This window comes from Oncorhynchus tshawytscha, linkage group LG01 (genome assembly GCF_018296145.1).
Source record: "Oncorhynchus tshawytscha isolate Ot180627B linkage group LG01, Otsh_v2.0, whole genome shotgun sequence".
In the NCBI taxonomy this organism is placed as follows: Eukaryota; Metazoa; Chordata; class Actinopteri; order Salmoniformes; family Salmonidae; genus Oncorhynchus; species Oncorhynchus tshawytscha.
In genome coordinates, this window is record NC_056429.1 from 75,950,306 (window position 1) to 75,976,057 (window position 25,752).

At 41.9% G+C, this 25,752-nt stretch overlaps 1 protein-coding gene across 2 annotated transcripts; it reads right to left on the reverse strand.

Annotated features, from left to right (window-relative positions):
- Positions 1 to 6,640: 6,640 nt before the first annotated feature.
- LOC112256870 (protein FAM83B) lies at positions 6,641 to 24,570 on the reverse strand. 2 transcript variants are annotated; one of them, XM_024430430.2, is made up of 5 exons: positions 24,398 to 24,570; positions 18,140 to 18,642; positions 11,316 to 11,480; positions 10,598 to 10,722; positions 6,641 to 9,929 (listed from the first exon to the last, which is right to left on the reverse strand). In XM_024430430.2, the coding sequence occupies exons 2-5, from the start codon at positions 18,602 to 18,604 to the stop codon at positions 7,796 to 7,798; spliced, it is 2,889 nt and encodes a 962-aa protein (XP_024286198.1). In that variant the 5' UTR covers positions 18,605 to 18,642; positions 24,398 to 24,570; the 3' UTR covers positions 6,641 to 7,795. The 2 variants fall into 2 exon arrangements, with proteins under 2 accessions (XP_024286198.1, XP_024286204.1); XM_024430436.2 differs by lacking the exons at positions 18,140 to 18,642; positions 24,398 to 24,570 and adding an exon at positions 16,083 to 18,115.
- Between the last annotated feature and the right edge of the window lie 1,182 nt (positions 24,571 to 25,752).

Here is a 25,752-nt window from a genome sequence, read left to right on the forward strand (position 1 = left end):
TATTATTCACATTTTAATTTAAATAATGGATTTTAAATTATTTAATTCAAATCTAAAGTATGTGAAGAGCAATAAATGTTAATCCATAATGGCACTTTGTTAATGAATTCAAATCAGGCAATTCTGTTAATTCTACCACTACAGTACTAGGTTTTTAACCATTACAATAGATTGAGCAATTTATGCTGGAACGTCAAAGCCTACTTCCAAAGCTCCCCACTAAGTTTGTGATGTGCTGTACTGTCCAGCAGATGGGGCAATACAATCATGAAGTACACTGTGTACAAAACATTAGGACCACCTTCCTAATATTTAGTTGCACCCCCCTCTTGCCCCTTGAACAGCCTCAATTCGTCAGGGCATGGATTCTAGTGTTCCACAAGGATGCTGGTCCATGTTGACTCCAATGCTTCCCACAGTTGTGTCAGGTAGGCTGGATGTCATTTGGGAGGTGGACAATACTTGATACACATGGGAAACTGCTGAGTGTGACAAACCCAGCAGCATTGCAGTTCTTGACACACTCAAACTGGTGTGCCTGGCACCTACAAACCATACCCTGTTTAAGTAATCTTGCTTATCATCCTGAGGGTCCCAGAGATTAAATGTAGCATAGTTTTGGTTGATAAAATCTATTTTTATATTCAAATGCAGGAACTGGGTTCTTAAGTTTGAACCCCTGCTGTTTCTGAACCCCTGCTGTCTTTTGTACACTCAGTGTATATTGAGATGAGACAGAAACTCACCACTTAAAAAGTTATAGATGATTGGATTTGCAGCACTGTTAGCATACAGTATATCAGCCAATGTGAGGACATGAACCAGGCCTACACAGTCTATCTGCTGTTTGTGTTCTTAAACATCCCAAGCACTCTGCAATGACAAGGTAACATCAGTGAGACCTCATAAATAATGACACCAGGCTGTTAAATGAAGTGTGTTGAAACTGTAAATATAATTATAGCTTATTGTCAGGTGTTTGCAAGTGTACATACAGTATTTACTAGATGGAGGGGGGTAACAAATATTGGAGTTCAGACAACTTTAAATTCTACCTCATTCTTTGAATAACTAACAAGTAATATGCATCCTGAGTGTCAGACATCAAACATATGTTTGCTTATCGTGTTGATATAGATTAGAACATATCTGATCTAGGTATGCTAATTTAATGTTTACAGATTAGTTCTCAGTATGTGATCACCTTTTTCTCTAAACACAATGTTTACCAGGGACTACTGGGAACCAAACTTGTTCGATCTCAGCGGACACTGTGCTGGTCCGGACCCTGACGGACTCCCCAGGTACTGGAGGATAAGTGGAACCCTGGAGAGACTTTTTCTTCCTCTGCAGCATAGATGACATCCCAGGAATCTGTTTACAGAACACACAACCGACAGAACATCAGACTGTTGTCTTTGAAGAGCTTTTGGTTGACAGACTCATTAAAACAAAAACTTTTAAAACACTCAACGGGATGGATCTGAACAGTGGGGTGCATGATCTGAGAGTGCATTGTCAAATAATTACAAGCATAATTGACACTGATAACTTGGTGACTCCATGATCAAGAAATATATTTGGAGAATCAGCTAACAAATAGCCATATTGCCAAGAAACAGTGCAAATGTATGTTATTGTTCACAAACATGAATTTACATAGATACCTGTTGACACCACAGCTTATAACATATTTGTATGTATGCCAGAACCATAAGACAGATCGGCGCAAAGTATGTGGCAATGAAGAAACAGATGTGATACACCTTGGGGTAGACATCAGCTGTTGAGAGAATGAAATTTTACTTGTAAATAAATGTGACATAGATCTTGATAGGGCGGTGCTAAGGTAGGAATCATGGTGATAATTTGTAAAATGCCAAGGGGAAACAAACATCGAAACAAATCAAGCTTTATTTATATTTACATTTCAGACATTGCAGCGCAATGCGATGCACAGAAGAAAATATATATATATATTTACTACACAATATGTTAAATGTAAACATATTGTGTAACTACAAGTGTTTATGAAGCCTTTTTTATGTACATATATATCAGTAACATGCATGAGCTTGTAGTTACTGTGCATGAAGCTAAAATGAGTGGCAAGACAGAACTGTCAGAGACAAAGCTTGTCAAAGGGAATGAGATTGTGTTGAAATATGGTTCCCATTACAGAAAGGTTCAGCAGAACAAAGAATACATTCTACACTTTAAGAAATAACAATTAAATCATTGACAGGAATGAACTGCAAAGAAGGCATACTTTAACTTTAGACCACAGGTGTCAAACTCATTCCACGGAGGTTCGAGTGGCTGCAAGGTCACTCCTCCCTTGTACCTGATTGATCAGTTCAGCTCACTGATTAGTTAGGAACTCTCCTCACCTGGTTATGTAGGTCTTAACAAAACCATTTGAAAACCTGAAACTATACTGCAACTATCTTTGACACCCAAGGCCAGCTCCAGGCATAAGCGACATAAGCAGTCGCTTTGGAACTCTGGGTCTGGGTCTCAACTTACTATTGAGAGTAAGAGATAGTAAAATACACTAGGTGCAATTTCGACATTTGGTTTTGCATCAGCAGTTTCTCTTGTTATGTCAGTCACTCAATTACCTGACAATGAGCCATGTACATTTTTAGATTGGTAGTTAGTCTAGCCAGCTATCTAAACTTGTAGTAATCATGGCTGAATACTAACCGGGCATGTGCCCAGGGGCCCTGACTTTCAGGTGGCCCCCATAGATTTTGTTAGTCATTCTTATTCCGATATGATAATAACATGGCATAAGTCACGGCAAAATGTGTAGAATTGTAGGAATTTAGCTTTAAATGTCCCACCAGAGGGCAATGCCGCCCCTATTTCTATGTAATTCCTGACATATAGTGGAAATTCTCGTTTAGGTTCCACCTCCGAAGAATGACACAGGCTGCTAATAGATATTCATGAATTGGGGGTGGGACCATTGTGGTGATCTCCAAGTGGAGTGAAGAAATAACAAGTAGAGCACTGACAGCTGTCAGTGTAGCTAGTTAGCATGCTAACCTTATCTAGCTAGTTAATGTTATCTGTTGTTGCTACAATGTATTCAAAGATTAGCCAGCTGGCTAGACTATGGCTGGTTCTGGAGATGTATTTGTCATAAGCATAAGGGAACACTTTGCAACAGATGAATAAGGGAAATTAGTATATATTTGACTTTGTCATCTATTGTTATCTCCAATGTTTTGGCATGTTCTATAAATTGCGGCCTGCAATCCGTCATAGAAATAGAAAGAATAAGATGAAGCTTCAGTAATATGGATAGCCTATTGAACGGATTGGACTAGAGGTGCGTTTTTCTACAATGTAATGGACACGGTGCATCCTTTGGTAGGCTCCTGGCAGTCAGCCCATGCCAAGTCAACCCAAGCTAATATGGGTTCTCACAGCTAGATGAAGTGAAATGATAGACTAAAATGACTGCTCATGATGCACGCCGCAAATGATATGCAACAGCACCCTGAGCATATCAGACACGAAACTAAACATCAATAAAAATGTAACAGAACAAAATAGATACAACAGTTTTTCATTTGCGGGTGCTTTTTTATTGGTAGACACTTGTGATTTCTAGCTGCATCAATCAAGTCAGTGGAGAGTGTTCAAAACCATTCATCTTGGGGCGACGGGGGTAGCGGGGTTCCAAAATGCAATCATATCCCAAGCAATTTTTTAAATACGGACTACCAAAAATCATTGTTAAACTTGACAAATTATCCAATACACTTTGGATGCAAAAACATAAGTATGCATCCCCTATTTGAATTTGCTCCATAGCTCAGACGGCCAGGTGTAGGCTACGGTGAAAAGCATTGGCTCAGCCAAAGATGATCTATTATATTGCTCAGCTCAGTCGCGACTCACGAAGAAGAAGTATTTTGCAGGTGTTTCTGAGTAGTAAACAATGCTATGCTGGTGGGTGGTAACATTCAAATAAAACCCAGCCCTGAAAGGAAACAGACTGAAAAGTATTGGCACGCATATCACAGGGGATACAATTCATTGGCACGGAAAATATTCCCCAAAAATATATCATTGTGTTAATAAAGTTGCATACAAACATGGTCTCTTTTTTGTTTCCTTGAGTAAGGCATCTCCAAAATGCAGGTGTTTCAGCCTAGTTTAGTGCTCTTTGTGGTGGTGGGGCAAGCCAGCAGAAAATACAGAGTGTTGCGCCGTGATTGGCTCAGTGTTCTGTCACTCATGGAGACACTACGTCACCGCAAAGTCTAAGGGTAGACCTCGAAAATTGTAGCCCCTTGGGTGCTTCCATAGAGTTAGATTATACTGTAAGTGCCCATCCAAGAAGGCTCTAGGTCATTGGCCACAGATACGATTATGTAAAATCACGTAATATGTACAGTAGCTTTGATTGGACTGATCATGTGAACATCATACTTTCAAAATCTTAGCTAGTAGTCATCATCATGAATCAGGTTGACAATCTACTGGCAAATCCTTTTTAATCCTTGTTGTATGAAGAGAAATAATGAAGAGAAATTATATATAAAATGTATCGGTGCTCATAAACATTACACAACAAGTTGGAAATCGCAAATTCAACAATGGGTGGTTTGGAATCAGTGACAATGGCTGTGTGGTCCCAAATCTGGGATTAAGGGGCACTTTTCCAAGTTTAAAATTATAAACATTCAACATTGGCCATGCCGTCAACGAAGCATGATTTGTGTCGTGCTCAAAACAACTAACTCGGAACTGCGAAAACTTGACTTCAGTGAGTTGAAGACAACTGGGAAGTCGGGAATAAACGAGCTCCGACTGGAAAAATACGTTTTGAATGGACATCCAACTCGGAATTGCAAATCCGGCCTCTTTCTAGAGCTAAGACCTGAAGATCAATGACATCACATCATGATTCGTTCAGGCTGCCTACATACAGACTCAAAATCATTGGACACTTTAATAAATGGATTACTAGTCACTTTAATAATGTCACTTTAATAATGTTTACATAGGCCTCCCAGGTGGCGCAGTGGTTAAAGGTGCTGTACTGCAGCGCCAGCTGTGCCATCAGAGTCCCTGGGTTCGCGCTCAGGCTCTGTCGTAACCGGCCGCGACCGGGAGGTCCGTGGGGCGATGCACAATTGGCCTAGTGTTGTCCGGGTTAGTGAGGGCTTGGTTGGTAGGGATGTCCTTGTCTCATCGCGCACCAGCGACTCCTGTGGCGGGCCGGGCGCAGTGAGCGCTAACCAAGGTTGCCAGGTGCACAGTGTACCCTCCGACACATTGGTGCGGCTGGCTTCCAGGTTGGATGCGCGCTGTGTTAAGAAGCAGTTGGGTTGTGTATCGGAGGACGCATGACTTTCAACCTTCGTCTCTCCCGAGCCCGTACGGGAGTTGTAGTGATGAGACAAGATAGTGGCTACTACAACAATTGGATACCATGAAATTGGGGAGAAAAAAGGGGTAAAATTCAAAAATAAATAAAATAAATAAATAATATTTACATATCTTACATTTCTCAACTCATATGTATATACTGTGTTTTATTGCATCTTGCCTATGCTGCTCGGTCATTGCTCATTCATATATTGTACATGTACATATTCTTATCCCATCCCTTTAGATTTGTGAGTATTAGGTAGTTGTTGTGGAATTGTTATATTACTTGTTAGATATTATTGCACTGTCAGAACTAGGAGCACAAGCATTTCACTACACTCACAGTAACATCTGCTAACTATGTGTATGTGACCAATAACATTTGATTTGATTTGGAATTTGATTTGATTCGAGGTGTGCATAATAATGAGCAGCCTGGTGACCTTGAGTGCCGGAGAAGGAGTATACGTGACAACGTCAGTGAACTTCAGGTTGGAAAGTCAGAGCTCTCGATTTGGAGGTGGAGGGTCCGTCCGTCATGGTCTGGGGTGTCACAGCATCATCGGACTGAGCTTGTCATTGCAGGCAATCTCAATGCTGTGTGTTACAGGGAAGACATCCTCCTCCCTCATGTGGTACCCTTCCTGCAGGCTCATCCTGACATGACCCTCTAGCATGACAATGCCACCAGCCATACTACTCGTTCTGTGCATGATTTCCTGCAAGACAGGAATGTCAGTGTTCTGCCATGGCCAGCGAAGAGCCCGAATCTCAATCCCATTGAGCACATCTGGGACCTGTTGGATTGGAGGGTGAGGGCTAAGGCCATTCCCCCCAGAAATGTTCCGTTCATACAAATATTTACACATGTTAAGTTTTCTGAAATTAAATGCAGTTTATTTTTTACCTTTATTTAATTTAACTAGGCAAGCCAGTTAAGAACAAATTCTTATTTTCAAATATGGCCTAGGAACAGTGGGTTAACTGCCTGTTCAGGGGCAGAACGACAGTTTTGTACCTTGTCAGCTCAGGGATTTGGACTTGCAACCTTTCGGTTACTAGTCCAATGCTCTAACCACTAGACTATCCTGTCACCCCAGTTTTTGGCATTATTGCAGCTTTCTTGGTAAAATGCTTTGGCAAAATATGCTTGAAAATAAAGTTCTATTTTGTTCTACTGTGGTTGCATGTGTTGTGGATACAGGTGTTGTGAGAAATGTAATGGTACAATGGGACAATTTTAGGACAATTTTTGCACTGTCTGTGATCACAGCTTTATTGTGATCTTTTAAAATTGAATGACATTTAATGTGTTTCATATGGAAATTAAGCTACTGTACCATAAATCCTAATAAATGAATCGATCCTATCTAACACAGTTAACTTTTAGTCTCTCATCACAGCCTTCGAGTAGCTGATCTAGTTTTGGGTTTGAAAAAATAAATAACACTTTCTATGAGGCTCATTCATTTGATGTAACAGATTATGGACTCGAGGAGCAAATACGATTTAACAAATTGTGTTCAGTGTTTTCCTCACTGCAGTGTACACACACGCACGCACACACACACACACACGCACACACGCACACACACACACACACTCTTTTAGCTTTTCTCTTTTCGTCTTAGACAGAAAACTGGTTGAATCAATGTTGTTTCCACGTCATCAATGTGGAAAACTGATTGGATTTGAAAAAAGTAATCAACGTAATGGATTTTGTATTTTATTCACCCAACTTTTCACCTAAATCCAATGACATGGTGAAAGGTTTTGTTGATTTCACGTTAGTTGACAACTCAACCAAATGTAAATGAAGCTAGACATTGAACTGACGTCTGTGCCCAGTAGGTTCTCTCTTCAGTCAGTCCTATGATTGAGCGTAGTCTGGCAGTGGCACCCCTTGTGGTCTCTGCTTGGCCGGCTCTCCTCTCAGATTCCCTGCATCTGACCTCTTATTGACCTCTATTTCTCTCGCTATGTCTCACCTACCACAGGACCGGAGCCCTAGGACTGTGCCTCAGGACAACCTGGTCTGACGATACCTGTCTGTCCCTGTCCCCTGTTCACCTGACTGTGCTGCTGACCCAGTTCTGCTGGTCTGACTTCAGCTGTGGTCCTCTGACTTGAGTTCACTGTCCGTGATACCTTGTCCCGGACCCTACTTGTATGTTTGTGCCTCGTAGAAAGTTTACTAATAATCAAAACATTGATATTTAATTGAAGTAATGATCAGTTTTCCATTGCTCTAAATAGACCTGAAAGGATGTCAGCTATTCATGTGAACAGTTTTCAAGTTTAATGGTGCAGTACACTGTTTCCAATCTGTCAACAATTTGATTGCTTTTTTGAATGTCATCATTCAACCAGTAAGCTTGGTTCACTATGCTAACTTTCTTTTCTACTACTTATTTTTGTGAATGAAATTCCCTACTCTTTGTATAAATTTCCCCAGTTTGTTTTCATGGTGGCTAGTTGTCTGCTGGCCAGTGTGGTTGTGTTGTTCATTGTTGGAGTTACTTTTAGCAGAGTGCATTCTCTTGGTCTTCTCTGGGGCATGTATGGGTGCAGGGTCTGTTGCAGATTGTAAGGAGTGGGGTTCCTTCTTCTCAAATGAGCAGAAAGGCTCAAATCTGCTATACAAACGACTACTGCCCCCCTGATCGCTACGCCAGTTTCCTGATGCAAGGCTTGCCCTTTCATGTCTTTCATCAATGGCAGTAGGCTGCCCCTGTGTCCTAATGGATGTAGCTCTGGCAGGAGGGTTTTGCTGCAGCTCGTCAGTGCTGAAACGAGGGGCTGAGGATTTACCTAAATCATCTGCAAAGTGGTTCTTGTCCATCTTTAGCCTGGTAGGGGATCTGGTTGGATTTGCGGTGCCACTCTGCGATGCAACCTTCCTCTCTCTGTTTGGTCTTTGTTCTTCTTCCTCAGTCACTATGGTGTCTGAGCTACCACCCCTTTTTGGAATGACATTTTCCTTGGTTAGAGGGGAACCCTCTTTTTTCTCTGGTATGTTGAGCAACGATCTGATTTTCTTGGAGCTCTTCTTGAGGAAACGAGGTGAGCCCAGTGCTGTACTGGTGGACTTGTAAGTGGGCTCTTTGCTGTTCATATCAAGGGCTGCTGCAGACACAGTTCTGGAGGGAGGCTCTTTGCAAATGGAAAGAGGGGGTCTCTTTATGTCCACTGTGTTTTTGACATCATATTGAGAGACAGATCTCTGATCCTCAATCAGATTTGAAGAATATCCTCCATTCTGTGCACCCACTCTTATTCCACCACTATCTGCCTGTGTCCTCACAAAGGCTCCACCATACATGTGACTGGAGGACTCTTTATTGTCTCTGTAGTCTATGTTGGACTTTGGGTCTGCCACACTGTGCCTTTTGTGCCAGTTGTCTTGGAGGAGCTCAGGGTTTTTGATTACCAGTCCCCCTTTGGTTCTACCCAGGCTGGCATAGACAGACTGATGTGGGTCTCTTCCTGGGCCATAGCCAATGTTATTCCTAGGATCATCCAAAATCTGCAGACTTTGCTTCTTCATTATAAACTCATCCTGTCTCATTCTGTTTTCCATTGATGTTGCTGGATTCCGTTGCATTGATGAGTAATACGTTGCATTGTTTTGCCTTGCAGAGGGATCGACCTGACGTATGAAAGAGTTTTTTGAGTAACTGTTTGTCTCCGGTTGCTCTGGAATAGTGGACTTGAAAACAAGGGATGACCTAACTCTGGAGGGAATGAATGAGCTAGCTTTGTTTTCCAGAGCTTCATACTGGTCCAGATAATCACATGATTCTCCAATAGGAGTGTCAGTGTTATTGAGGTAAGACTCTATCCTATATGTGCTCAAGAAGGACTTAGCCGTGTGCTCCAAAGTTGGTATGTTCTGCTGCATGGAGCGGGAGTGTTTGTCATTTCTGTGGTAGGACTGCCGAATATTGTGACCTCTGTACATCTGTGCCCCCTGAGAATTGTCATCCATAGCATTGGAAAAGTGACTTCTTCCCGGGGCGCAGTGATAACCTTCATCTCCAGCCACATTCCAGTTGCTTGCCCCATACCTTGTGTTGTGTGGAACATGCAAGACTTCTTGTCTCTCCCCAGCATAACTGTGTCTTTTCAGGAAGTTTGCAGTCTCTGCAGACTGGAACTGATGGATGTGTTTTTGAACACTCACACCATGATTGACCATGGGTCTGTGTTGAAATGGCTCCTCCTCATAAAGTCTCTCCTCCATCTCTCTGATAGGGCTCGTCATGCCCATCTGTCTCTCACAGGCTTTCCTATACACTGTGTCCAGGGTATGTCTCAACTGGTCCTTCCTCTCAAAGGCTTGGCTGGATTGAGAAGCATACTTTGCCAGAGCATGCCTTCCATTCCTTTCTAGTAGCACACCCTCGGGAGGGGCGAGAACTGCTGGCATGGAGGAGCGAGCGAAGAGCGTTCGAAACTCCTCGTCATAGGACTCCACCAGCTGGCCTGTTATGACCTGCACCATACTCAGGTTGATTTTCTCATAGGACCACATGAAGCTGGGTGGAGTAGAAGAAACATAGAGCAGCAATTACTTCAGTGTCAAATGTCAACTCTAACAGACATGTTCAGCTCAGTCTATGCACGAGGTCAACTAAGGTAAACAGTTTTGCATTATCAATAAATTGTCTGCTGTCAACCCTTAGCATCTCTAATTCATCTCTATGTTATGGCACATTTTTCTATCAAAGATAAGCCTTTGGCTGTCTAAAGTAAAACATTAATATTGCTTTATCTGTTACTCTTTTTGAAAAGTCAACCCTTTCAGACACAAATCCCCAATCTTAAATGATTTCATATCTCAAGAAAAGTTCTGTGTTCCACTTAGAACACAGAACTAATACAAATACAGTCTCTACAAAAAGCCCTGTAAAGTAACATTGAACAGAACTTCTAAAAATCTTTAAATTGTCCAAGCTTTCATATTTATATTCCATGCATTATTTACATCACAGAGGTAAAAAAAAAAAAAACACAAATACGTTTGGGGTCAAAAGCCAGAAAATGATCTATTTAATCCTTAACCTGTTCAAATAGTCACAATTACAATACAAAGAAAGAACATCACAATGACTCAATAAAGTAGATTGTATTTATAGCCAAAGAACAGTTTAATCAATATGGGGAAATCCTTATTCTGAAACACTGGCCTCCTAGTTCCATTTACCTGTATGATCCATACACCACTGTTTGGCAGTCCACCAATAGAAACTTCTGCTCCATTGCTCCATGAAATGTAGCTCCTGTACGACAGATGTAATCCTGCCCCTTCACTGTGCGTACTCTCATGTTCTGTAGAACAAGACAGTCAAAGTGGCATCTTAGCAAGACAATTCTACGGTAATACACCGCTTTATGCAAAGCCTGATTATTATCAGTATTCTCGCATGAAAGATATATTGACTCTCTGAAATAGCGAGAGAGCTTTATTGCAGCCTTGTAAAATGCTATGACAAGAAAGCATAACTCTTTTGGCTGTGTCCTAAATACCTCTGGTAATAACTACCTCAACCTGTAAACTGCCTCGCCCTGCAAGATAGAGTGAGAATTAAGTTTTCAGTGGTTCAGGTTAATTCTGAAATCCATCTACAGTATATAACACAAGACACTGCAATAACCTTCACCCTCCCCACTGCTGCACCTCACATAGTACATTATCTATCAGATACAGAGGTACCATACGCTGGAATTCTTATTTTCACGTTGCCGAAACATCATCATCCCTCAATAACTTCAAGATAGTCACTTGTTTTCTTTGGTGAAAATAAAAAACAAGGACAAATCAATACTGTATATACGATGAGAGGAGGATCAGGCGATACTTTTGATTATCAACCATCTACCAAGTAGATGAATTAACATTGTAACAGAGTATGTGAACGTACCCTAAGTTTTGGGATTTGGATGTCTTGATTCTCAGCCATTGAGAGAAAGCTTTGCAGATGAAATTCATCCAGAAGCACATAAACTGGAGTTCCTCTGATGGAGGCATCAACCGCTTCTTTGAATATATCCACATCTGTAAAAATGTCCATTACAATTGCAATAACCTGTAAGGAAAGAATGGAAAATAACAAAAAAGGTTATGGTTAACATGATGATTTATTAAAAATAATTAGCATACCATTGTAACACCTTAGTGTTGATGGACCCTCCTTTTGGATCTTTTGTGAATTAAAGTATGAAGGATTGTGTAGAGCTGTGGTAACACTCCCAAGCACATGTCACATATGACACCCCAATGGAAACTGGCGGTTCAATCACCGCGTCCACCCTTCCCACTGTTGCTCCCACCTACATTACCGGTCAAAAGTTTTAGAACACCAACTCATTCAAGGGTTTTCTTTATTTGTACTAGTTTCTACATTGTATAATAATAGTGAAGACATCAAAACTATGAAATAACACATATGGAATCATGTAGTAAACAAAAAAGTTGTCACGCCCTGACCTTAGAGATCCTTATTATTCTCTGTTAGGTCAGGGTGTGACTCGGGTGGGAAAGTCTATGTTTTCTATTTCGTTCTTTGCCGAGTGTGGTTCCCAATCAGAGGCAGCTGTTTATCGTTGTCTCTGATTGGGGATCATATATAAGTTGTCATTTTCCTTTTGGGTTTTGTGGGGTCTTGTTTTCTGTTTAGTGTCTTACCTGACATATTGCTGCAGAATGCTGTGGTAGCCATGCTGGTTAAGTGTGCCTTAAATTCTAAATACATAACAGACAGTGTCACCAGCAAAGCACCCCCACACCATAACACCTCCTCCTCCTTGCTTTACGGTGGGAAATACACATGCGGAGATCATCCATTCACTCACACCGCATATCACAAAGACACGGCGGTTGGAACCAAAAATCTCCAATTTGGACTCCAGACCAAAGGACAAATTTCCACCTGTCTACTGTCCACTGCTCGTGTTTCCAGGACCAAGCAAGTGTCTTCTTCTTATTGATGTCCTTTAGTAGTGGTTTCTTTGCAGAAATTCGACCATGAAGGCCTGATTCACACAGTCTCCTCTGAACAGTTGATGTTGAGATGTGTCTGTTACTTGAACTCCGTAAAGCATTTCTTTAGGCTGCCATTTCTGAGGCTGGTAACTCTAATGAACTTATCCTCTGCAGCAGAGGTAACTCTGGGTCTTCTATTCTTGTGGCTGTCCTCATGAAAGCCAGTTTCATCAAAGCTCTTGATGGTTTTTGCGACTGCACTTGAAGAAACTTTCAAAGTTCTTAAAATGTTCCATATTGACTGACCTTCATGTCTTAAAGTAATGATGGACTGTCGTTTCTCCTTGCTTATTTGACCTGTTCTTGCCATATTATGGACTTGGTATTTTACCAAATAGGGCAATCTTCTGTATACCCCTCTACCTTGTCAAAACACAACTAATTCGCTCAAATGCATTAAGAAGGAAAGAAATCCCACTAATTCACTTTTAAGAAGGCAAACCTGTTAATTGAAATGAATTCCAGGTGACTACCTCATGAAGCTGTTTGAGAGAATGCCATGAGTGTGCCAAAGCTGTCATCAAGGCAAAGGGTTGCTATTTGAAGAATCTCAAATATAAAATATATTTGGATTTGTTTAACACTTTTTTGGTTACTACATGATTCTATATGTGTTATGTCATAGTTTTGATATCTTCACTATTGCTCTACAATGTAGAAAATAGTAAAAAATAAAGAAAAACCCTTGAATGAGTAGGTGTTCTAAAAAGTTTGACTGGTAGTGTACCTGTATCCCCCACTCAATAAAAGTGTAAAATAAAGTGTCAAAATATTTTTGTGAGGCATTGCTGTAAGCTCAGGAGCTCTATGTGATTACTGTGACTGTGATTACCATGACCCTGCATGCCCTTATAACGTGTAAAAATGTTTATTAATTGTTGTTTTAGAGTTCAAATTATGTACAGTACCATGACATAGACCCACCAGGTAAATCCAGGTGAAAGCTTTGATCCCTTTTTTGTGTCACTTGTTGTGACTAGGGGGCAGTATTTTCATTTTTGGAAAAATAACGTTCCCGTAGTAAACGGGATATTTTGTCAGGACCAATTGTCAGGACCATAATTGACAGCTTAGGATAGAAAACACTCTAAAGTTTCCAAAACTGTAAAAATATTGTCTGTGAGTATAACAGAACTGATATTGCAGGCAAAAGCCTGAGAAAAATCCAATCCGGAAGTGCCTCATGTTTTGAAAGCGAAGTGTTCCAATGCATCCCTATTGAGCAGTGAATGGGCTATCAACCAGATTACTTTTTCTCCATATTCCCCAAGGTGTCTACAGCATTGTGACGTAGTTTTAGGCATTTATGTTGAAGAATACCCGTAAGCGGCTACATTGTGCAACTGGTCACCTGATGGCTCCCAGAGTGATTCTCGTGTAAAATACAGAGGTAGCCATTATTCCAATCGGTCCTACTGAAAAACCAATTGTCCCGGTGGATATATTATCGAATAGATATTTGAAAAACACCTTGAGGATTGATTATAAACAAAATTTTCCATGTTTCTGTCGATATTATGGAATATTTTTCGGTGTTTTCGTGACTGCAATTTCCGTGCGATTTCTCAGCCAAACGTGAAGAACAAACGGAGCTATTTCGCCTACAAAAATACAATTTTCGGAAAAAAGGAACATTGGTTATCTAACTGGGAGTCTCGTGAGTGAAAACATCCGAAGCTCATCAAAGGTTAACTATTTAATTTGATTGCTTTTCTGATTTCTGTGACCAAGTTACCTGCTGCTAGCTGGACAAAATGCTATGCTAGGCTATCGATAAACTTACACAAATGCTTGTCTAGCTTTGGCTGTAAAGCATATTTTGAAAATCTGAGATGACAGGGTGATTAACAAAAGGCTAAGCTGTGTCTCAATATATTTCACTTGTGATTTTCATGAATAGGAATATTTTCTAGGAATATTTATGTCCGTTGCGTTATGCTAATTAGTGTCAGTTGATGATTATGCTCCCTCATGCGGGATGGGGAGTCACTAGAGGTTATTAAATTACTCAGTATACCAAAGTAAATGTTCATCAGAAAAAAAACACAGAACATTACAATATATGTGTCTGAGTCCTATCATTATTAGACCTGGTTGAAAAATGTTCATAATATACACAATATGTCACATTGTGCTTCCTTTAAAATATATATATAAATATAAATATATATTGTATAGTATCTCAAGGAGTGACTTAGTGTGTGATCACAAGCTATGGCCACTCTGTGTTTACCATATTCCCTGTGACAGGTTTGACTTGGTTTGACATATGGATGGGAGTATTAACTATGTACAGTACACACCCACCTCATCTGGCTAATACTTGGAATACTTGTAACTAGTACAGTCTAGACAATGTAGTCTAAATCACTTGAGAAACCACAGTAAAACTATAGCTTATGCCTGCACATGTACATATCCATTTTGCTGACCTCATGTCTCAATAAAATCAGACTGATCTGTAGACTTTCTAAATCCTAGGAGAGCGAGCTAACCACACCAGCACTACTACCTGCAATCACAGTACCAGTATTGCTAGCACTCTTCTCTCATCTGGTTCAAACCTGCATTTACTTGTTCATGTTAACTAGACCAACTGGTTAGCCTCACAGCTCTACAGTCGTGGGAGAATATTTACCCGAAAAATATAGCCCTGTTCTGCTTAATGGCCACTGATTCTCCATCCCAAAACGAGCCTAGAAAAGCACTCAAACCCCCATGTTCTTCTGCTTGATCCTCCATGATGGCAGGGAAGGATTTTCACCTTCAATGCATACATTGCCTGGGAAGGTAACATGCTCAGGAAGAACTCGAGAACCACAACTCCTGTCAGCATTGTAAATGACTCTAGAGTGGGTTTGAGAAGGAGGTTAAAATGCTTTGCTGTCTCTAACCCCTCCCCTTTCAGCCACCGGCCGAGGAGGGGTTCGAGTGCTTTTCTAGGCTCGTTTTGGGATGGAGAAGCAGTGGCCATTATGCAGAACAGGGCTATGCTAAGATTCCTGTTGTAAAAACAACGTGTAAGCTCTTCGGCTTTAGTAGGCGTAAGCTAGCTAGTAGAAGCCTTGCGGTTAATACTACCTAGGGTGTGCAACGTGGGCACACTACAGCCGCGAGGTTAGTGTTGCGTTAGCTAGCTAACAGCTACCTTTGCTAAGGTGCGGTGTAGCTAGCACAGTGCTGGCCGGAGGGAACCGCGTGTGGGCAGTTAGACTTCGGTTAGCGTCCCACATAACCCAGAGAGGTTAACCCCGCTGTCGACACCAAGCGGCAGAAGTGTGACATGCTACACCAAGCGGCAGATTTGTGACATGCGCAAGAAAGAAAGCAAAGCCTTCAACTTCTGCCTGCCCCACAAACCCAGGCCCTGTGGCAGCCCGTTGGTCACTGCAACTCACTCCAGCCTCACAGCATGGCAGGGGTACCAAGTTGGCCCAAGACCCCTGGCAACACAGCAGACTGACAATACCCAGGCTAAGCTCTTAAACCAGGGCAACCTGGAGTTAAACAGTCCTTTGCTGTGGCCACAGCAAAGTTCCACTCTCTTAACCACCCTAAGGTGGGCAGGATGGGCCAGCCAACCTAGGGCACAGCCCTAAGCAGCAGAGGAGGATAGTTTGCAAAGCCTACGGCTTCCTTGCCCTACCCGTCTCTCGGGTTTAACATAAGCCGCCCGTCCCCATCTCTGTCTCGCCCGACAGTGGTGAGGAACATCTGCATTGGGGGAAAAACAACATTCCCTTTGTAACAGCACACTTGCATGACATTGCTCACATGGGATGATGGAGGATGTGCATTCTTACCCCCAAGTGTTCTTACCCCCCTTGGACCCTCAGCACCTTCTCAGCTTCTATCCAGGGATGGAAGTCAGCATGTCCACTCTCCCTCGGGTCTCTTCAGACATACAAAGCTAGATGACAGATTGCCATTTGCCCTTTTACTATGGCCAACCATTTCCCTCGCCTTATGGCATTTTCACCTCTAACCGTCTAGTGCACGAGCAACACAGTAACGCACCTTCTCTTTACTACCAGGTGCCATTAATCTAAGTGAGCGAGGCAGGGAAGAGACCTAACACAGGCCCTGGTTAGCAGAGATCACTCTCCTGCTTTATAACCAGTCCTGATAGCCATTGTTACGCAGGGATCTGCAGACCCAAACATACGTAAAGACTTGCCACCCTCACCCAGTAGCCATGGTACTCTGGGGATGACCAGTGGGAGGATAAATCTGAATGCGACAAGCCGGCAACTGAAAATCTTTCACGATCTAGAGTTCCAGTGCCCCTCCTATACGTCCACTTTTTGGAAAAAGAGACAATGCGTTTTTTGGAGAAATGTTGTAACTTACACAGATCTTTCATAACCCTTTCTAACCCTAACCCTCTGTTTGCAAGGTTTCTATGCTTCATTTGCAGGACCTTTTTGGACAGCGTGAAGATCTCTAAAGGAACAGTTAACTGTTATCTCACCTGTCACACAGGCCTCGACAGTTGCACAGTAGGGTAACAGCTGTTATGTCGTTTTTATGGTGCGTGTCGCTAACACAAAACCAGTCTCCAAGCTTTTAGCTCCATCACTGGGACCCTTCTATTGGGCTTGAGGCGCTGGAAAGCGGGGAGATGTAATACTTCTCTTTCTAACCCACTTTACTGTCTGACCTATGCCTTCAAAGCAAGTGAGTGGGCTGCACTCACTGTCAACCCACCGTTCATGCCTTCAGTTTGCCTTCACTTCTCCACCGTTTGTGTCCTGAATGTGCCTGGTGCATTTGATTAGATTAAAGTGACAGTATTGCTCTAGAGTGACAATGACTTCTGTGTTTTTTGGGCACCTCCAACAGCTATCTTGAGATAGTGGAGGCTATTCCATTGGAAAATATAGTAGCAAAGGTAACAGCCCAGAATGGGTCGTTCCACCAGAGGTATGGCTCTTAGGCACTGTTGTAAAACATCTCCTTATGGGAGATTTGCGCTATGGCATGTTGGGCCAGCCCTCATAAGTTTCTGAAGTCTTTACCGACTGGATGTCATTGCATCTTCCTGGGGCATTCTCCCTCAGTGTCGAAGCCTCTGAGGGGTGATGCTATTGGAACTACCCTGGAGAGCATGTCTGCATTTCGGGTGTTGGCCATATGCCTTAAGTGACACGTTGAAAGGAAATGTAACCCCGGTTCTATGAGAATATGAATGCAAGGAAGACAGACATGGTCGAGAATGTTGGTGGGCTTGTTAACAACCCTTAAGTGACACATCCCACTCGCATTTTCATCAAATTGGGGTTACGCAAGTAACCTAAAGTTTCTTTTGCAGGGCACCTACACTTTTACTCATGAAGGTAAGTTGCAAAACCTGATTTTATAGACCTGCCCTGACCTCCTCAGACACTACTGACTAGTGAAAAGGAATCGTGTATAATTTTTCTCTGGGAGTTAAATAAAATGGGGCCAGGAATCTGGTTATTGAATTTGTCACTTTGTCTTGTAATAGTTTACATTTGTGATTCTTGAGCAATCACATTCACACACAAAGAGACAGTCCCAGTTGGGGAGCAGGCAATATTAGCTAAACATGAGGCTTTCTACTATTAGTCCACAAAGGTACTGTCAGCAGCTTTCAGAAATACAATATTGTGATTTGCACTCCATAAACAAGCATTAGCATTACCATTGTTGTGGACACAATGCATTGCAGGATTACAGTACCTGTCTGGCACCCTGAATCTGTTTACGGATCACCTCTTTGATGGTGGGGCTGTTTAATCTGGGTGGATGGAAAAGCAGATCTATATTGGTTTGGAGTTTATCATGCATGACCATTGGCCATCCTAACTCCAGGTCGGGTGTTACTATGTCTGAGTGCACAGGCCAGTACGTCCCAGTTGAGGACTTGCTGGCCGGAGTGTCCAGTGCTGGTCCGTTGATTTCTTCTGTGTGGCTGCTAGGCAATGGGTGTGAGGCATTTGTAGTGATGAAGTGGAGTTCATCTTCTGAGAGAAAGCTCCCTATCCGCTCGGCCTTGAGGAACTCCTGGTAGCTCTCTCTGCCACCATTCACCAGGGAATCGATAGCAAGGCGATAAGCCTCCTTATAGTGGGGATGAATGTAATCCTCAGACTGCAACTCTCCTTTCAAGGAGGACAGCAGGGAGAGTTGTTCGGATTCCATCATCACAATGGCTAAGCGAGCCCTGTTACAGATGGTGGACGCTGGAAGTCAAATGGACAAGAAACAACATGTTAGAAAAACAATGCGATAGTGAGTGTTTTCATTGAAATAAAATATGTGTTTTCACTGGAAATCCCTGTTTAAGTATTTTCCCGGTTCATGTTTGTCTAACTTCTAGGAAGATTATATCCCACTTAACCCCAAGATTTCCCTGAGTTTTCACCATCATTGTAAAGCTGTAGGTGTTTTGTTGTTTTGGGGAATTCATTTCTGAGTACTTCTTTAAAAGATTTGTACTTATTGCATGTGATTAGTGGTTAATCCTGTTATGTGAACCAAACTTTTGTTTTAATATGGTAAAAATATTTATTTTTAAATTATGTTTTCAAACCATACATTGACCATCTAATACTCAAATCATACTGTAAAATCAGGTGAGTTGGTTTTAATATTTTTGGCAATTTTCAGGTGTTTTGTGGGCACAACACATCAACCCTGTTATCCATAGATAGATAGGCTAATCATGTTTTACCAAGTTAAGCATGCATTCAATTGCCCCTCCGTGTTGCACACAACATTCTTCCATTCCCCCATCACCAGGGGAGTTGTGACTGATTAAAGAGGAAGTTGTCAACGCAGTTTCTGTCAACCATATAACTTTATTAGTCCATTTATAGTATCTTCATTTAACCTATTGAAATGGGAAAACATGTTTTTTATGAAGTTGAACATTTATGACAGAATGTTTAAAATAGGTGAAATAAATTACGTTTTTAAATATTTATTTTTTACATAGTTTAACTAACCAAAAGGCACTCAATTTGTGGAATGACATGTGTAGTGTTATGTTGTGATAGTTTCCCTTAGTTTGTTTTTTGGTTAATCAATAACTATGTAATTAGCTCATTTCAATACATAGACATTCTAGCTGTCAGAATGTACACATCAGAAATAGGTGTTCATGTTGTCAGAAGCACACTGTGTTCTAAACTACTAAATGCAGCTGGCCCAGCTTGTACAGACTTGTTGATTAATGTCTTGTGTCTAAGCCGTTGAATTGAGACTCCACTTTGTCTCTATGCTGATGTTTTACCTGTTTGATTGACGTACAGAGCGAATAACTACACTTTGTATTTGAACCATGTTCCCAGTCACCTTGCCATGGTTAAATGCGATGGTTTGCGCTTTCAGTTTTGTGCAAATGCTGCCATCTATCCACGGTTTCTGTTTATGGTAGGTTTTAATAGTCACAGTGGGTACAACATCTCCTATTCACTTCCTGATAAACTCAGTCACCGTATCAGTATATTAATCTATGTTGTTCTCGGAGGCTACCCAGAACATATCACAGTCCACGTGATCAAAACAATCTTGAAGCATGGATTATGATTGATCAGACCAGCGTTGAATAGTCCTTAGCACGGGAACTTCCTGTTTGAGTTTCTGCCTACAGGAAGGTAGGAGCAAAATCGAGTCGCGATCAGATTTACCGAAGAGAGGGCCTTGTAGGCATCCCGGAAGTTGGAGTAGCATTGTTCGAGTGTTCTAGCAGCGCAAGTACTACAGTCAATATGTTGATAAAACTTTGGTATCGTTTTCCACAAATTTGCTTTGATAAAATCCCCAGCTACAATAAATGAGGCCTCAGGATAGTGGTTTCCAGTTTGCATAAAGTCCAGTGAAGTTCCTTGAGGGCCATTGTGGTATCGGCTTGAGGGGGAATATACACGGCTGTGACTATAACCGTAGAGAATTCTCTTGGGAGGTAATACGTCGGCATTTGATTGTGAGGTATTCTACGTCGGGTGAACAAAAGGTCTTGAGTTCCTTTATGTTATCACAATCACACCATGAGAAGTTAGTCATGAAACATACACCCCTCCCTTCTTCTTCCCAGAGGGATATTTATTCCTGTCTGCGCGATGAACTGAGAACCCAACTGGCTGAATGCACTCAGACAGTGTATCCTGAGAGAGCCATGTTTCCGTGAAACAAAGTATGTTACAATCCCTGATGTCTCTCTGGAAGGAAATCCTTGCCCTGAGGTCGTCAGGGACTGAACATTAGCGAGTAATATACTCGGAAGTGGTTGGTGGTGTGCGCGCCTCCTGAGTTGGACTAAAAGTCTGCTCCATGTGTCTCTTTTCTCTTTTCTGCTGGCAGAGTTTTGGAACAGCCTCTGCGATTAGTTAAATTGCCCTGGGGGATACAAACAAAGTATCCGGTTTGGCAAAGTCTTAATCAAATCAAATCCAAATCAAATCAAATTGTATTAGTCATATGCGCCGAATACAACAGGTGTGGACCTTGCAGTGAAATGCTTACTTACGAGCCCCTAACCCACAATGCAGTAAAAAAATGGATAAAAATAAGAGATGAAAGTAACATGTAATTAAAGAGCAGCATAAAAAAAGATATATATAGGGGGGTGCTGGTACAGAGTCAATGTGTGGGGGCACCGGTTAGTTGAGGTAGTATGTACAGTTGAACTCGGAAGTTTACATACACCTTAGCCAAAAACATTCAAACTCAGTTTTTCACAATTCCTGACATTTAATCCTAGTAAAAATTCCCTGTCTTTTAGGTCAGTTAGGATCACCACTTTATTTTAAGAATGTGCAATGTCAGAATAATAGTAGAGAGAGGATTTATTTCAGCTTTAATTTATTTCATCACATTCCCAGTGGGTCAGAAGTTTACATACACTCTATTAGTATTTGGTAGCATTGCCTTTAAATTGTTTAACTTGGGTCAAATGTTTAGGGTAGCCTTCCACAAGCTTCCCACAATAAGTTGGGTGAATTTTGGCCCATTCCTCCTGACAGAGCTGGTGTAACTGATTCAGGTTGGTAGGCTTCCTTGCTCACAAACGCTTTATCAGTTCTGCCAACACATTTTCCATAGGATTGAGGTCAGGGCTTTGTGATGGCCACTCCAATACCTTGACTTTGTTGTCCTTGAGCCATTTTGCCACAACTTCGGATGTATGCTTGGGGTCATTGTCCATTTGGAAGACCCATTTTACAACCAAGCTTTAACATCTTGACTGATGTCTTGAGATGTTGCTTCAATATATCCACTTAATTTTCCCCTCTCATGATGCCATCTATTATGTGAAGTGCACCAGCCCCTCCTGCAGCAAAGCACCTCCACAACATGATGCTTCCACACCCATGCTTCACGGTTGGGATGGTGTTCTTCGGTTTGTAAGTCAGTCCCTTATTCCTCCAAACATAACAATGGTCATTATGGCCAAACAGTTCTATTTTTGTTTCATCAGGCCAGAGGACATTTCTCCAAAAAGTATGATCTTGGTCCCCATGTGCAGTTGCAAACTGTAGTCTGTTTTTTTATGGCGGTTTTGGATCATTGGCTTCTTCCTTGCTGAGCGGCCTTTCAGGTTATGTCGATATAGGACTTGTTTTACTGTGGATATAGATACTGTTGTACCTGTTTCCTCCAGCATCTTCACATGGTCCTTTGCTGTTGTTCTGGGATTGATATGCACTTTTCGCACCACAGTACGTTCATCTCTAGGAAACAGAATGCGTCTCCTTCCTGAGCAGTATGACAACTGCGTTGTCCCATGGTGTTTATACTTTCGTATCCTTCAGGCGTTTGGAAATTGGTCCCAAGGATGAACCAGACATGTGGAGGTCTACAATTCCTTTGCTGAGATCTTTGCAGATTTCTTTTGATTTTCCCATGATGTCAAGCAAAGAGGCACTGAGTTTGAATGTAGGCCTTGAAATACATCCACAGGTACACCTCCAATTGACTCAAATTATATACATTAGCTTATCAGAAGCTTCTAAAGCCATAACATCATTTTCTGGAATTTTCCAAGATGTTTAAAGGCACAGTCAACTTAGTGTATGTAAACTTCTGACCCACTGGAATTGTGATACAGTGAATTATAAGTGAAATAATCTGTCTGTGAACAATAGTTGTAAAAAATGACTTGTGTCATGCACAAAGTAGATGTCCTAACCGACTTGCCAAAACGATAGTTTTCTAATAAGAAATATGTGGAGTGGTTGAAAAACGAGTTTTAATGACTCCAACCTAATTGAATGTCAACTTCCGACTTCAGTTCTACATGTAGTTAGAGTTATTAAAGTGACTATGCATAGATGACAACAGAGAGTGGCAGTGGTGCAGATAGGGGGGGGGGAATGCAAATAGTCTGGGTAGCCATTAGACTAGATGTTCAGGAGACTTATGGCTTGGTGTTAGAAGCTGTTTAGAAGCGTCTTGGACCTAGACTTGGCCCTCCGGTACAGCTTGCCGTGGCTGAAGTCCTTGACAGTTTTTAGGGCCTTCCTCTGACACCGCTTGGTATAAAGGTCCTGGATGGCACGAAGCTTGGCCCCAGTGAAGTACTGGGCCATTCGCACTACCCTCTGTAGTGCCTTGCGGTCGGAGGCTGAGCAGTTGCCATACCAGGCAGTGATGCAACCATGCTCTCCATGGTCCAACTTTAGAACCTTTTGAGGATCTGAGGACCCATGCCAAATCTTTTCAATCTCCCGAGGGGGAATAGATTTTGTCATGCCCGCTTCATGACTGTCTTGGTGCGCTTGGACCATGTTAGTTTGTGGTTGATGTGGACACCAAGGAAGCTCTAAACCAGCTTGAAGCTCTAAACCAGCTCCACTGCAGCCCCGTCGATGAGAATGGGGGCGTGCTCAGTCCTCCTTTTTCCTGTAGTCCACAATCATCTCCTTTGTCTTGATCATGTTGAGGGAGAGGTTGTTGTCCTGGCACCACATGGTCAGGTCTCTGACCTCCTCCCTATAGGCCGTCTCTTTGTTGTCGGTGATCAGGCCTACCACTGTGTGTCATCTGCAAATTTAATGATGGTGTTGGAGTCATGCCTGGCTGTGGAGTCATGAGTGAACAGGGAGTACAGGAGGGGGCTGAGCACGCACCCCTGAGGGGCCCCTGTGTTGAGGATCAGCGTGGCGGATGGGTTGTTACCCACCCTTACCGCCTGGGGGCGGCCCGCCAGGAAGTCCAGGATCCAGTTGCAGAGGGAGGTGTTTAGTCCCAGGGTCCTTAGCTTATTGATGAGCTTTGAGGGCACTATCGTGTTGAACGATGAGCTGTAGTCATTGAACAGCATTCTCACATAGGTGTTCCTTTTGTCCAGGTGTGAAAGGAAGTGTGGTGTGCAATAGAGATTGTATCATCTGTGGATCTGTTGGGCGGTATGCGAATTGGAGTGGGTATAGGGTTTCTGGGATGATGCTGTTGATGTGCCTCATGACACTCACCTGGACTCCGTCACCTCCTTGATTATCTTCCTTATATCTGTCAATCCCATTGCTTCTTTCCTCGGATGTTATTAACTCTGTTTCATATCGGTGTGTTTGGGTTTCTTGTTTCTTGTTTCTTGTTTTGTTTATTTATTAAAACACTCCCTCCCTGTACTTGCTTCCTGACTCTCAGAGCACTCGTTACAACGAAGCATGTGACAAACAAAATTGTTTTCTATTCCTAGTTTTAGTAAAGTTAGTCAAGTTTTCCCTATTTGGCTTTTAAACCAATGTTTTGGAATCTGCCTTTCACTGCTATTGTGTGATGGTGTAATGTGTCCAGTTGATTGTATATTATATTTCCTCAACATTACTTTTTATGATAAAATATTTAAATGAATAGAGATTATGCACATTATTATGCTTCTTAGCTCATATGCCTATTGTTATTTGTTCATAGTCCACTGAATTATTTGAAAGCATATTCTACATTCCATGTCACAACAGTCTAATGTTAAACTCTATAGCAGTTACTTACATTAAAAGTATGAGTTATAGAAAATGTATCTTGTAGTTTCCCAATAAATCCCAGTCCGGCATCTTTCAATGTATTCTGCTGACTGTTAAGCCGTATTGGAGGAAAAGCTTATATCTGCCAACTGAAAGTAACAAAGACAAGGAGGTGTCTCAACATGAGAAGCACTCTGTGGATGGAGGGTGTGGATTCCAGTTCACATGCAAATAGCTCAGGCTTTAAACTTGCTCACAGCACAGGGGCTGCCATAAACCTGTTTCAGATAGGTAGCCACACCTACCTCTTCTTCTTTGAGAGTTCAAAGTTCAATTGTGTGATGTAGACAATGGAGGTTTGATAGTCTTTTCTATCAAATTTAAAGGAGCCTTTACATGTTTTATAATATGGCAATATGTCCGTAAGTTTTAACAGTGCATGCTAACTAATTTGATTACATTTATGCTGAGTGTACAAAACATTAGGAACACCTTCCAAATATTGAGTTGCACCCCCTTTTGCCCTCAGAAGAGCCACATTTCATCGGGGCATGGACTCTACAAGTTGTCGAAAGCCTTCCACAGGGATGATGGCCCATGTTGACTGCAATGCTTCTCACAGTTGTTTCAAATTGGCTGGTTGTCCTTTGGGTGGTGGACCATTCTTGACACACATGGTCAGTGCTTCATTTTAACCGGATTCTGCCAGAACAGGATCTGGCACCTCAAGTTAAGGGCTGTTTGGTTTCGGAACCCATTTGCCAGGATCCAGTACCTCTCATGGCATCACTGTTTGCAATGTAAAAATTATTAGAAAAGCAACCAGAGTTAGTTCAAGTTGACTCCTCTGTAATTCTCCTGCCCCCTAAAAAATGCAATGTAAAAATGTGCCTGATATTCTAAAAATTGATTTCTGTTGTGCCGGCCGGGTTTAGCTTATATGTTTTTCGCAACATTGTAGTCTGGCCATTGCTCTGGTGAGAGAGAGAAGCCTATCTGTAGGCCTATCTCTCACAGAACTAGAATGAGATTCTCTTTATATGATCTCTCTTCCTCTGATAGACATGAGTCTGCAACCTTCAGCTCTCCAGGGTTGCACTTTATAATTGATTTCCTTATAGAATCATAGCCGTGGGAAGGGTGCTGGAGATGCCGCAGCATCCCTGATAAATTGAAATACATTTGCCAAAGTTATAGAATTACTGCTGTCTGTTCAGAAAGAAATGAACTAATTCAAAATACTAGGCTACACCAAGAGTAGGCTTATAACTTAGCCTCAGAGGATCAATAGCTGTGGATTGTGTGTAGCCCTATCAGAAGGCATATCGACAGGATTGCGCTGCAAATCTGTCAGTGAACAGCATGCAGCAAAAACAGGCCTTT

Coding starts and splice junctions, on each gene's coding strand:
- LOC112256870 (XM_024430430.2), bottom strand. CDS start 18,604: ATGATGGAATCCGAACAACTCTCCCTGCTGTCCTCCTTGAAAGGAGAG. Junction 11,481..18,139: donor AGATTCAGGGTGCCAGACAG/GTACTGTAATCC, acceptor CTTTCCTTACAG/GTTATTGCAATTGTAATGGA. Junction 9,930..10,597: donor GTGGTGTATGGATCATACAG/GTAAATGGAACT, acceptor TACTCCACCCAG/CTTCATGTGGTCCTATGAGA.